This window comes from Ambystoma mexicanum, chromosome 1p (genome assembly GCF_040938575.1).
Source record: "Ambystoma mexicanum isolate Mex_15411 chromosome 1p, UKY_AmexF1_1, whole genome shotgun sequence".
Lineage (NCBI taxonomy): Eukaryota > Metazoa > Chordata > Amphibia > Caudata > Ambystomatidae > Ambystoma > Ambystoma mexicanum.
Window position 1 is genome coordinate 691,411,602 of NC_090921.1, and position 14,120 is coordinate 691,425,721.

A 14,120-nucleotide genomic window follows, 5' to 3' on the forward strand; every position below is an offset into this window, starting at 1 on the left:
TCCGCATCGGGGTCTCGGCACCCTTGCACTTCTCATCGCCCCCGTCGACAAGTTCACCATCTTTGACGCCTCTCGACGATCCGTGGCTCCTGCTTTAAAGGGAGTCACTCAAGAAGGATCCTTCGACGCGTCTTCGAAGAACTCTACTCCACCAGGTACATTGGGGGGTAAAACCTTAATAGGAGGAAACAAGGCTATTGAACAATATATGGACTGGGCTTGTGCTATATATCTTTATTTTACAGGTTGCCCAGGTGGGGGGGAGGGGGGGATCTCCCCACAGAACTGTACCTAGTGGTAGGAGTCAGTAGTCTGCCTACCGTGTCAACCCTCTTGCTTTCCTTCCCATCTCTATTGCTGGTTTCCGCGTTATTGATCTGTGTGACATTTTAACCGTACAGTTGATGCACTTTGATGAGATTCGATAACATTGGTGGTACCACTTTAGAATTGTATATATTTATCATTGTTGATTTCCGAGTACAGTGTGTTATTGTGATCGTGTACATACCTTTGAATATTAATTATATAAAGACTGTGTTTTCAGTAATACAGTGTGTGGACATTCCTTTGTGGGGGTTCGGGGACTACACTGTACTTAGGAACCAGCCTGCATCACCTCCTGAGAAGCTAGGCCTTGATTGCTCGACTACATTACCAATAATAGAGAATCTTGGCTGGGGTCCTCTGTGCCTCTCCTCTACCATATAGAGAGCGGAAGTACAGACACCCCCCTCCAGTCTTTACAACTGAAGAGGCAAGTCAGGTGGGCCTGGGAGCTGTCCTGGCTCAACACTGTGGAGTGAACACGCGCAGAGGAAAATTGTTTCATACGCCAGCAAGAGCCTTGCAGAAGCGGAACAAAGGTACTCGCAAGCAGAGAAGGAGGCCCTAGCGGTCATATGTGCATGCCAACAGTTCGACTTGTTCTTCTACGGAAAGCCGTTCACAATAATTACAGGCCATCAGGACCTTGTCACAATTTATGGGAAGCCAACTGCACAGATGCCACCCCGCATAGCCAAATGGGGGCTGTAGCTACAAGAATACAAGTACGTCATCAGACACAAGCCAGGGAAGGATGATAGATTTTCTCTCGCGTCCCCCACTAGAAGGCCCTCAGCCCTCGGGCAGCCAAGCAGACGGATACGTAAACTAAATCATCCACCATGACATGCCTACACCATACCAATGACAGAATTATCAAAATGCATGGCTGAAGACACTACTCTCTCCCTGGCCATGTCCTGTATAGAAAATGGATGGTGGAATTCTGCAGTCGCTCCGTCCAGGCACACCAGGCCCTCGACGGACGCCTCCTCAGGACGCTGGCGAAATCCAAAGAAAAGCCGTTTGTATCTACGTCGTCCCTGGTACTTAAAGGAGACCGCATCGTAATGGCAGCAGTGCTCCAGCAGTGCACAATTGACATTGCACATGCGAGTCGCACCGCGGCCTCATTTCAATGTTCAATATTCCCACTGAGCAAATTGTACATCTTAACCCAATTGACTACGACCAAGGACTCTTTATCACTTCGGAGTCAAACATGTCGCTGAGCCTTGCTGAACTAATTGTACCTAGCCCTGCTGAACTGTTTGTATCTAGCCATACTGATTTAACTGCATCTAACCGTGCCGAATTGTTTGCATCTAGCCCTGCTAAACTGATTGTATCTAGCCCTAATTGATTGCATCTAGCCATACTGAATTAAATGCATCTAGCCCTGCCAAATTGTTTGCATCTAGCCCTGCTAAACTGATTGTATCTAGCCCTAATTGTTTGCATCTAGCCATACTGAATTATATGCATCTAGCCATACTGAATTAAATGAATCTAGCCATACTGAATTAATTGCATCTAGCCATACTGAATTAATTGCATCTAGCCCAGCCAAATTGAATGCATCTAGCCATACTGAATTAATTGCATCTAGCCCAGCCAATGTGAATGCATCTAGCCCTACTAAACTGATTGCATCTAGCCCTGCTGAATTGATTGTGTCTGGCCCTGCTCAGTCAACCAGACCTAGCCCTACTGAATCAATTGGGTTGCCCAGCCTTGCTGATCCTAACACGTTGCCCATCCTTGTGGACTGTCACCAGTTGCCCATAGCCCCTGATGAACCCAATGCACTGTCTAGCCATCCCGAGTCATATGTGCTGCCTAGCCGCACTGAGTATGACCATTTGTGCTCTGCCCCTGCTGAGTCAAATGTCCTGCCCAGACCCAGTAAATGGGAACAACAGCATATTACGCCATCCAAGCCTAATGTGATACCTAGCCTCATCGACACTATTCCAACGCTTAGCAATCCTACACAGCTTAATGCTGCATCCAGCCTTAGTGTTAACTCCCCAGCACACACCGCCCCGAAAGACACACAGACTACCACCAGTAGCGAAACAGCCATCAAGGGTGGTCTTATCAGTGCTAGATCACTTCTAGCCCACGCCCTTGACATATCTGACCTAATAACCACAAACCAACTTGACCTCATAGCAGTCACAGAAACATGGCTGCACCCCGCAGCAGTCCCTGCACTCTCGTTAGCCATCCCAGAGGGATTCACAGTATACAGGAAAGATAGAACCTCTGCCAAAGGAGGCAGGGTTGCCTTCATCGCTAAATCTGACCTATCCATCAGAGAATCACTCAACCAAGCCTTCCCCTTAGGGAAACTACTCTCAATCAAACTGGCTTACCTTAATACTGCGACCGCCAACATGCACATCATAGAAAGACCACCAGGCCCACTCCAAACCTTTGAAGACAACTGTTAGGCAGAATCCTGTGCAGTTCCCTTGGGGAACACTGCAAAAAGATTAAGACTACTGGAGTAAGCAGTAAACCCAATTGGTAGCAGTCTGCACCACCCAGATTTACCTGGTAGCTGTGGCTGAGCAGTCAGACTTCTCTCAAGAAGAGCAGGGCAGTATATAGAGTATACACAATAGAGCTAAAAACACAGTAGAGCAAACAAACACTGACCAGAGCTTTGTATAAAAAGTATATAATTATTTATTTAAAACACACTTTAGGCAATACACTAGCACTCTAAATAAAAAGCAAGTTAAAACACAGTCAGGTTAAGTATACACACCTCCCTTAATCACTATTAGACAGGTCAGAATTAAAACACCACGATTTGTTAAACAGATGTGAGCGCATAACCTGATGGCACTGTAATAGTTTGGTTAAAAGGGGAGGAAAAGACAGAGCATAGAAATAAAACAGGTCCCAACACTTTTAGGAGTTCTCAGCAAGGGAATAAAGGCAGTATACACTGTAGAGCCAAAGTTCATAGGCCAGGCCCACTTTAAATGGAGCAAAGCGAAATGTGCCCAGGATCACACTGTTTAAAAATGCACTAAAAGTCTTTGCAGAATGTTCAAAAGAGGTTGGGGCGATTCAAGAAGGTAACGTTAGAAGGTCTGGGGCCATCCCAGTTGGCAAGCCAAGGATTTAAGGGTCACCTTGGGCAAACCGAAGAAAGGGAGGCCAGGCTGGACACAGTACCTTAAACAGAGAGGAAGCTCCAGCGGTGGCAGTTGTTCCTGGCAGTGGTTGCAGTTCTTGTTTCGACCAGGGGAAGAGAGGATCTCGTCGAGGAGGAAACGTGGAGTCGTTGCACTGCACAGGGATGAAAGCAGCCGCGGAGTTCGTCAATAAAAGGAGCGTTCCTTTTATTCTCAGTCAAAGTAGTGAAGCTTGGCTATCCGGCCGCCGGGGTGCTTGGCACGGGCGATTCGACCAAGAGACGTCTTTGGAAGGTGAAAAGGGCAAACTGGTTGGTCCCACTAGCTCAGAGGAAGAAGACTCATCCAGCAGAAGATCTTCTCTTGTCGTCGGGAAAGTGGTGAGGTAGTTGCAGCAGGGCTTCACCGGTGGTGTCGTCGTTGCAGAGGGCTCAGCTTCTTCCCTCTTCGGATTCTTAGGTCTTGTGGCGACTTCTGAGGTTCCAGTCCCAAAGGCCCTGCTTTTATGCAGAAAAACCCCCATTCATCAGCCTAGATGTCAATCACACATGCTAAGTGGTGAGCCGGGCGGCTCACCACTGGGCCAATCAGAGTAGAGTGCGACTTGGGTTGCCGAGGCAATGCAGTCCAGGGTGCCAATTCCCCCCTCCACCCTTCCTGTGGAACCCAGACAGAGTGGCACCATTTGGAGGGCTTCTGTGGAGAAGCCCGTCAAAATAGTGGAACAAAGGGCTCGACCTTGGTCAGAGTTACAGAGACAGACACGAACGCCATTTTAGAAAAGGGTTCTGGCAAAAAGACCCAACCGTTCATTTAATATTAAATAAATAAACCGGTGGTATCTTTAACATTGCACCAAAAAGTGGTGCGTTTAAAATCAATGGGAAAATCCCATAGAGAATATTCTGGTGGAATATTTCGCGTGGTAACCACTGCCACCAACCAGAAACTCAACAAGGGGGGAGGACTGTACAGTTCCCCCTTGAAAACAGACCCAGGGGCAATATAATTAACCCCTTCCAGTACTTCCACAATATGATGGTTTGTACTGGTTCTGTTCACAATTTAAGACTAGTAAAGTCAATGGTGACTTTTCATGTCATGGGAGACAGTAGTCAGTCCCAGGGTATGGAATCTATTTTTGGGGGTCACTGTGACACCCCTGTGTTACTGCACTGAGGGTGCTGGGTAACACATACACAAAAAAAAACAGATGTTACCCTATGGAGTAAAAGACCCCATAGCCCAAAATCACACAAACTTTCAGGGACATACCTCAAATCATGCCTAAGAGTGGGAGTAAAAAAGTCTCACTCTTAGCAGGAGAAAAAAACAAACCCAAAAAATCCAGCAAAGCTGCTGGGGGACTCACTAGGTTTGGGAAATTAGCCTTATAAGAGAATTCTCCCTAACAACAACATTACCCTCCTCCTCTCAAAATACACTGAACCATCTACCAGAATCATCATTCTAGGTGACTTTAACCTCGGCCTTCACGATAGCCTTGATCCAAATGCCATGATCATTCATAGCACAATGGCAGCCCTAGGACCTATGCAACGCATTGAACAAGTTACCCATGCCAAAGGCCGCACTTTAAACTGTCTGGCCGACCTAAATGTATCAACCAGCATTACAGCCAACTCCCCTTCCCCCTGGTCGGACCACAACATCATCACAGTCACTATCCCCAGACAAATCTAACCTAAAATGGCACTGCACCTAAACCCAGCTACTCTCGCAAGAAACACTCACAACATCAAACGTACAAACTTGCTTCCGTTACTAGGCCCCATCACAGAAGGCATTCACTCCTCGGCCAACCCATCAACCATGGTAGACCTCTATAACACTACTATCCTCCAAGCCATTGATAAAATTGTCCCACTCAAACAACGCAAACCAAAACCTACAGCTCATCTGAACTCCTGTTTCACACCTGACCTCAAGATTCTTAGATCCAACAAACGTGCCACTGAATCTCTTTGGAAAGCCTCACCATCCAAAAATAATAGAGACCTATTTATTTCGTCCCCCAAAAAATATAAACAAGCTATACTACTAGTAAATAACATCACATACAACGAGCGCATAGAAAATGCCAAATCTGGCAGTAAGGAACTATTCACCATCTTCACCTACCAGTTCGCCAGACATCTGTCAGAAAGATGAAACATGGTGCACTAGCATACAGCATGCACTACTGGACAAAATAGCAATGCTCCAAACTAAAACCGCTAACAAAAAAGATTAGGTAACTATGCCAGTCACCAACACCGACCTTACAACCCCAAGTAATCCAATCCCCCCTCCATTCGAATTTAGGCCAGTCTCTACAACTGAGGTCATCAAAATAAAATCATCTCCAGTTTAAAACCCTTCAGATGTCAAGGCGACATATGCCCTGCCCACGTCAAAGACTGTTACACAACCTGCCCCATTCATCACATCCCTCATCAATAATTCCTCTTCACAAGGCACAGTCCCCAAGAACCTGAAAGAAGTGTGGGTCCTCTTGCTCCAAAAAAAAAAAAAAAAAAAAAAAAAAAAAAAAAAACCTTCCCTTGACCCCAGCATCCCAACCCCTTACTTTTGAAAATACTTGACCGCGCCACCTAACCCCAGATTCAGGAACATCTAGAAACTAACACTCTCTTGGGCATCAATCTCTTGGGCTTACGCTAATCAAGCTTCAGACCTAGACATAGCACAGAAATGTCACTCCTCGACCTTACAAATCAAATGGATGCCATAATCGACAACGGAAACTTAGCCATACCACTTCTCCTAGACCTTTCCGCTGTATTTGATTTAGTAAATCACAAAATACTGTGCCATCATCTGGATAGCGCAGCCAATTCTCACCTAAAGTCATCGCCTGGATAAAATCATTCCTCTCAGAGCGCACAATGAGAGTTTTCTCCATCCTAGCTAGTGCCGTCCCAGCCCCCGTTCTTTGCGGGGTACCCCAAGGATTATGCGTGTCACCAACGCTCTAGAATAATTTTACCAAGCCTCTATTTGACCGCCTAGATGAACGCAAAGTCTCCTATTATGTGGACGATACGCAGATACTCCTGCATCTCTCTGGAAACTATGATTCTGCTTCTATCACCCTCAATGATGTTTACCATATGATCCAAACCTGGATGGCCCAACATGAACTTTGTCTAAACGATGTCAAAACAGAGGTACTTCTAGTGGGCACTCAAACAAGCCTCAAAAAAACTTGACCCCAAATACAAACGCTTCATAATGGATGGGAATACCATCACTGTCTCCAAAGAAGTCAAAATGCTGGGCGTTTATCTGGACTCCTCCTTAACCATCTACAGACAAGTCAACTCAACAATCTCATCAGCAGCCTACACTGAAAAACTCATTTGCAGACCCTACTTATCAACCAACAGTTACCTCACCTTAGCAAGAGCCTCATTCTGTCGAAACTCAACTACTGCAATATTCTATTGGCAGGCACAGCGACAAGCAGTATCAAAAAACGCACGTTCTCTCAAAACAACGCCCTATAGGCCGCCCTAAACATACCAAGAAGAGAGCATATCGCTAATACCAGATGTAAAGTGCGTTGGCTACCGGTTCAGGAGCGAATCAAATTCAAAACAATGTCAGTCACCCACAAACGCCTCAGTAACATTGCTCCCAAATATCTCACAAACCTGCTCATTCCAACCCAAACCACCAAGACAACACGTTACACCTCTGCCTTACTTCTTAAAGTTCCTAAATTCAAAAGAACCAAGGCCGGGGGACGTAGCTTCCCAGTTGTGGCAGCCAACGGCTAGAACACCCTACCCCTAGCCATTAGAGGTGACCCCTCCCACGCCTCATTCCACATAAAACTTAAGATCTGGCTCCTCACATCCAACCTGTAGTCCCTCTTCAGTGAGAGTATTCGCTAGACTTTGCCTCTATTTCTTCAGTATCATCACTATACAATAACACTATCTGTAAATACGCACGATTACTGTATCTGTAAATACGTATGGGAATAATACTGTATCTGTAATTTACATAATACTTATGGGTTCACTATCTGTAAATATCTATTGACTGTAAATACGTACAATCTGGCTACATGTCAAGCCTATGTCCACCATTGTTGCCTGTGTTAACACTTGTACATTGTATCACCTGCTTTCCAGCGCCCAGATACCCACGGGTTAGGCACGCTCTACAATTGCCAAAAAAATATTAAAGAGCCACAGAAGGATGATATTGACGAAACGAATGCTACGAAGCAAAGAATGGTTCCCAAGAATGGACAAAAGGATCGAGACAACACTGCAGGTATGTCATATCTGTCTCAGTCTTCAACCCCACACGTTCCAAGAACCACTAAACATGACCCCACTCCCAGAAGGGGTATGGGAGGAAGTGGCCATAGACTTTTTTTGGCCCGCTTAGATCAAGGGGATACGTGTTGGTAGTGCTGGATGAACACTCAAGGTATCCGGAAGCAGAAATGGTATCGTCCACAGCAGCAACAGCCACCATACTGGTCCTGGACTGGATCTTCTCGGCGTTCGGAGTGCCCAAAATAGTGAAGTCAGACAATGGCCCTCCGTTCACCAGCAAAGACTTTCGAGATTTTGCGGCATACATGGGCTTCCAACACCGCAAGATAACCCCATTATGGCCCCAAGCGAACAGGACAGTGGAGCAGTTCATGGGAAATGTCAAAAGGGTCATTTGCTTCGCCAAAATTACACACATGCCCATCGAGCAGTCACTCTATTAATTGCTGCGGGACTACCTCAACATCCCTGATGACTCCACTGGAACGTGCTCGGCAGAGCTAATGTTTGGTCACCCAGTGCACTCAAGTTTGCCCCAAGAAGATCAGAGGGTCGAAAGAGAAGGAGAGGTGAGGGAAGTAAGAAAGAGGAAAAACCAGGCCAAGATGAAAATGAAGAATTATGCAGACAGACTGAACAAAGCATGGGAGGCAGACCTGGAAATAGGAGATCAAGTGTTGGTGCGGCAAACACAATCCCACAAGGATGTCCCGTTCCTTCGACCCCAGGCCGTTGACCATCACAGCAATGAAAGGATCAATGGTGACGGCTGAACGAGATGGCTGTACTGTAAGAAGGAATAGTTCACTGTTCAAGAAAACCAGAGAGGATGGACCACAAAGATTACAAATCTGGAGTGAAGAAGAATATTTTTCAAGAGAGACGTCTGGATACTCAGGAGATGAAGATGAATCATAAAAAGAGAGGAATAGAGCACAGCAGAAGACGCACCAGAGCTAGAGACGGCAGCGCTGCACGCCAACGACATGCCGTATCGCATCATTCGAAAGCCAAGGAGATGGATCGAGGAAACGGGGTAGGACGATGATATTTTGGTGGGAGATGTAGACTCTCCGGCAGTCACGTGTGGGCACGGCGGTGCGCACAAGTGTCGGCTGACCCCACGGTGATGTAAGCGCGCCGGCGCGCCAATAAAGCGGTGACCCTGCAACATCAATCTGGTAAAGACGTGCATTATTTGTTGTCCTGCTGCCCGCATCCCAAACATCGGGACATCACACCTCTGTTTTTGGTTCAACTTTGACGGAAGTTCTTGCCATGTCCCCTTCATGGATGTGTACTTTTGTAGTTGCAATACCATCTCATATAGTAATTGTGCACGTCACCGCCAGAGAAAATAGAACATTTCCTATTTACGAATCTATAGCAAGCGATAAGGCTGCATCTTGTCTCAAAATGTACTCACCGTGACCCCATACTTCAGTGCCAAGCCAGGCAAGGTATCGCCAACTTCTACTTGGTGCTCAATCCTTCTCTGTCTGACTGGAGAGCAGGGGGACTGCATCAAGCTACCATACGAGCGTGTCCGGTTGCCGATCAGGAGCCCAAATCCTCCAACATGTCCTGATGAAGACGCCATGGCTGCCCGCACCAAGCCAGATAAGCTATTCTTTCAGATCCACATACCACGGTACACCCCCCTGGGCAAACAAGCTATACCAGATGAGGCTAATGTGCGATTGCACTGCATAGTGCCCACAGGGAATTTAGGCTAGGCAAACTAGAGAAATACACTGACACTGGGTTAATCAAGATACCACTCAGAGGTGGCAATAAACCCCCTGCCCACGTACTTTCCCTGCTTCTTCAACACATCTATTATACAAGAAGTACACCGAACTTGGCTCTTGCTGTCCAAGCACAATGCATCCTGCTGTACCCTTTCACTTTGTTTGCTAGATGGGTCTGTGAAGCCCAACCCACAGTGAGGCTGTCACACTCTCCCACCAATCACTGCCCAAGTAACAAGGCTTGTAACAATTTCACAGTTCCACGCCCAGCTTGGACACGAGCCATCTCGCCATGCTAGTTGCTAACTCGAACTCCATCGCCCAAGGAGCTAAACGTCATACGACGTGGGGGCTAGAAGGGGTCTATAGTGACATTTGTTCCAATAGATTTTTTTTCCGCAGCCTTCTTTCATACATATTATCTCAGAGGTGCTGTGTGTGATATGTGCCAGGAACTCATTCCTCCCCCTTTTAGTATTAGAAAGGAAAGACGCCCAAAGAAGTCTCTACGAAAAAATTTACTTCCGCGCATTCTATTTCGACCTATTAATAGCCTAACCGTACAGACCTCGAGCGCTGGGAATCGACCTCTTTATAGAAAGCGCTTTAAGCGTCCATCTCGGCAGGTTAACATCCCCGTTTGCTTCTATTTTGAGAGTATATATTTCGCATTAACGTTTTCAGAAGGCGAATCCCATTCCACGATGGCTGCCACTAGCGCGCACCTTGTGCTCGTCCTTCTTTTATTTTCCCGACTGTTGACACTTTCTTTTGCTAGGCAAGCCGGGAGACTGGATCGCTTGACTGTGATGCCGTTGAAAATTGTAGTTTCTGGTGATATCAACTGCTAAACTGCAGTTGGGGATCCAGAACACCAACCTCTCTTCTGAAGTCCGAGGATCCCATTCTTCCCACCTACTGTAGCAGTGTGACCGCCTCACCATGAGTTTGGCCGGTGCCCGCGCTCCACGAAAGACTGCGGGCAACCGCTTGTCTGGGCTGCTGCAAGCCGAGGAGGAGGACGACTTCTACAAGACCACGTATGGGGGCTTTAACGAGGTGACCTACGGGGGGGAGAGCGGACAAAACAAGGGCAGAGGGTGGCCGTTGGCGGGCGCCTTAGATTAAGCTTTTTCAAAGGCTCGTTTCTGTATGTTTTTTGGCCAATTCACACGGTTTAGGTACACGGGGTGAGGCAATCAAAGAACTAGAGTCATGGGGCTGCAGGGCGTTTCAAGACAACTTATGACCTGATGCTTCAACGAGCTGCTATTGCAGCTGGGGAGGCAAGGAGAAGGCCCCAAAACACATGCCCACTTCTCCGTAAGTATCTCCTCCCCATGTGTTCGCTGTGCTTGCATGAGAGTCTGATGTAGTGATTATTTCATTACGGGAATGCTGCCCCACAGAGTGGCAATGATGGTGCGAAAGAGTGACAGGCACTCACGTCAGAGTGTAACAGTAAACTGGGCGAGGATGTGCCGGTGTTTTGCCATGTACCTTTTTTCTTCAACTTACTGGGAGGCGGAGGAGGTCCTGCAAAGGGTGTGGGGCGAAACTCTGCTGGACGTGGCATGAAGATTTGGCAGACGGCTTACACAACAGCCGTCTGACCCAAACAAACTACATCATGTGGCCCTGCAAACAAGTACTTTTGGCCAAATGGCATGGTTTCAGGCGATCATGTTGTATTCAGTCTCCATACTGTAAATAAAACTCCCTCTAGTTCAGTTTCCAAATAAATGGCTCTCTGTCAATACATCCCTTTCTGACTCTGGATCTGCAAGTAAATCACCCTTTTTCCTGTAAATAAATAACCCAATATAGCTTTTAATTCCGAGGGCTGGGAACCACAGAACTCAACTGGTTTGCTTTTTTTGTCTGATGGAGGTTCTCTCCCCACCTTGGGCTAGAAAGCCCCAGGAACTCTCACTGAGAATCACTAGTCCTGGGTCATGATAGAAATCGTCGATGTCCACCCGTTGAATAGGGTGCATAGCCGTCCCTCATCTTTGTGCGGGGAAGGCCCACGTTTAGGCCAAAGGAGAGGAAGTGACGTTGGGTTAGGGAAGGGTTTCCAGGATGGGGGCAGTGTTGCCAACTTGGCGACTTTCTCGCTATATTTACCTAGAAATTATGGCCCCCAGGCAACTTTGTCCAGAAAAAGCGGGTAGCGAGAAATCTAGCTACTTTTTTCTATTGTTTCTCCACACACTCAGAATTAAGACATGCACCACACTTAAATTTGTGCGTAACTTGGGTTTAATATTTGCCCTTAATGATGACATGTGTTTCGGCTATATAAGCCTTTTTCAAATCAGGGCTGATGATAAATTGACATGTAAACCAATATAGCATAACAAAATGTCAAAAATTCTTTTTATGTATCTCACAGTTTTAACCACAAATCCATTGAATACCGAAAAGAAAAAAAACACACAGTTAGGGTTGGAGTAGGGGAGGATTAAACAGAGTTGGTGAAAGGGCAAACACACGAGACAGGAGAAACAAAAAGTAGCAAATGAGACAGTTTTTTGGCGTTTAGTAAACTTGAGTCATCTGCTTTACACATTGCCTACTGCAGCTTATTACAACTGGATTTAAATCAAATTCCAAATCGGTTTCTAAAGATAAACAGGTTACCTTTATGCATAATCACATTGATAGTCTTCAAAAGTAGTTTTGGATTTTTAAGGGTTCGATCCCTGCAAATAAATGTCATAAATTCACTACATTATAATTCTCATATTTTATGGGACTCTAATTGTTGTTAATTATACATATTGCCATTTTAGATGTCCTCATTGTAAATCATAATTGAGAAATGCCCATTGCCATAGTAGTATTCAGTACATTCTTGTCCAATTGCGTTATATAGTTAAAATACAATCCTTTCCATCTGTAACATGGATTGCTTTTACTATACCCCGTGTGCGTGCACTCTAGTGACCACATTAATAATATGCACAGCAATCGCAGATTCATGCCTGCCCGCCGAGCATTACTGAACGTTTACACGCATTCGAAAGTGTATTAAAAAATGTGGATGATCTCTTACCTTGGGACAGGGCAGTCAAAATCTCTCACGTCTGCAGGAACTCAACATGTGAGTAACTTGTCCGTATAACCCTTCTGCTAGTAGTTGCCAAGGCAATGTTTACTACCAAGTCCCTTTTTGGTGTCAATTATTGACACATCTTTGGCAGTCGTCATCTTTTGGGAAGTTGATGACATTATCCATATAAATTCGTATGCAAACATTCCCAATGTTTGATTAAGGTGCTCGTGTGTGGATACATAGCAGTTACACCATGATACCCAATTATCTCCTTGTCATCTGGGCGTACTTAGCATCACATTTAATTATCTACATATTATATTATTACTGGATAAAAGTTGTAAATGCTTAAAAAAAGCTATATATTTATAAAGAACATCACATTTCATACTATATTCAAAACATCAAGCCGATCAATTAAGATTAACCCTAATGGGTCCTAAGTAAGTCTCAAGATTAGCCTGTTCAAATTCATCATTGTTTGAAATTACAAATTCACAGAATTGTAAACCAGTAATTAGAGAAAGGAAACCATCTCATTGTCCGAGTTTAAACCTGTGACTGTACTGTAAGTTTGCAGATGATTCTTGCTTCTGCTTGGCGAAGCGCCTTTTCTCCGTTGCCACCTCTTTTTCTGAGTTGTACCTGTTGCAGTCCAATAAATCTGAGGTCAGACTTATTTTCCATTTGATGTGTTTTCTGTCAGTGTGCGGCTAAGGGGCAGTCTTAGGTCCTGGCTTCCTATCTTTGCCAAATGTTCCCTTATGCAAATTCGCAGTTCTCTAATAGTACTGCCTATATATATTTTATTGCATTCACATAGGAGTCCATAAACCACGTACTTTGTCAGACAGTTAATTACTTGTTTAATTGGTATAATTTTACCGGTTTGGTCCTTGAAAATGTCAGTCAGTTCACTAGCAAATTTACACATGGTACAATTGCCCCATTTTCGAAAACCCTTACTGTGTGGTAATGACCATGTCAAATCTTTAATATCTGGTAGTAATGATGGGCTGAGTTAATGTTCCTGCTTTTTTTTAAAAAATGATTCTGGGTTTATCTCCCACATGATCTCTAATATTTTTGTCAAGTTGCAAGAGTTGCCACTGTTTTATCAGTATCTTGTTGATCTTCTGGTGTTTATTGCTGTATTTTGTCACAAAGCCTACTTGCCATTGCTGATCAGGGTCTTGCTTTTTTACTGCTGGGAGCTAGTGTTTGCGCCTGAGTCAAATTCTTTGTCTTATTATAGGCTTGTTTCACACAGAGTACTAGGTAAAGCCTTGTTCAAGGAATCTAGACTTAAGTAAGGTACATTCTTGATCAAAAGTGCTTTGTGCACAGCAGTTCCTTCTTGCCCTCACAAATACACCTGTAGGGATGTTGACTATCGTTGATTTCCGGTGACAGCTATTGGCATGTAGTATGGACTTGAATTGCGTGTCTTTCCTGAAAGTCTGGGTTCTTGACCTGTTGTCCTCCACATATATTGTCGGATCCAAAAAATTGATTG

The 14,120-nt window shown here is 45.3% G+C and overlaps 2 protein-coding genes across 2 annotated transcripts in view; one reads left to right on the top strand and one right to left on the bottom strand.

The window, feature by feature from the left end:
* LYSMD1 (LysM domain containing 1) overlaps window positions 1-10,095 on the bottom strand; it is a 164,416-nt gene extending 154,321 nt beyond the window's left edge. Inside the window, exon 1 of the mRNA XM_069649860.1 lies at window positions 9,222-10,095. Coding sequence (XP_069505961.1) covers window positions 9,222-9,395 — 174 coding nt within the window. The 5' untranslated portion in view covers window positions 9,396-10,095. The remainder of the gene's footprint in view (window positions 1-9,221) is intronic.
* Window positions 10,096-10,240: 145 nt separating this feature from the next.
* Window positions 10,241-14,120, top strand: part of VPS72 (vacuolar protein sorting 72 homolog) — a 65,206-nt gene continuing 61,326 nt past the window's right edge. Inside the window, exon 1 of the mRNA XM_069649852.1 lies at window positions 10,241-10,605. Coding sequence (XP_069505953.1) covers window positions 10,489-10,605 — 117 coding nt within the window. The 5' untranslated portion in view covers window positions 10,241-10,488. The remainder of the gene's footprint in view (window positions 10,606-14,120) is intronic.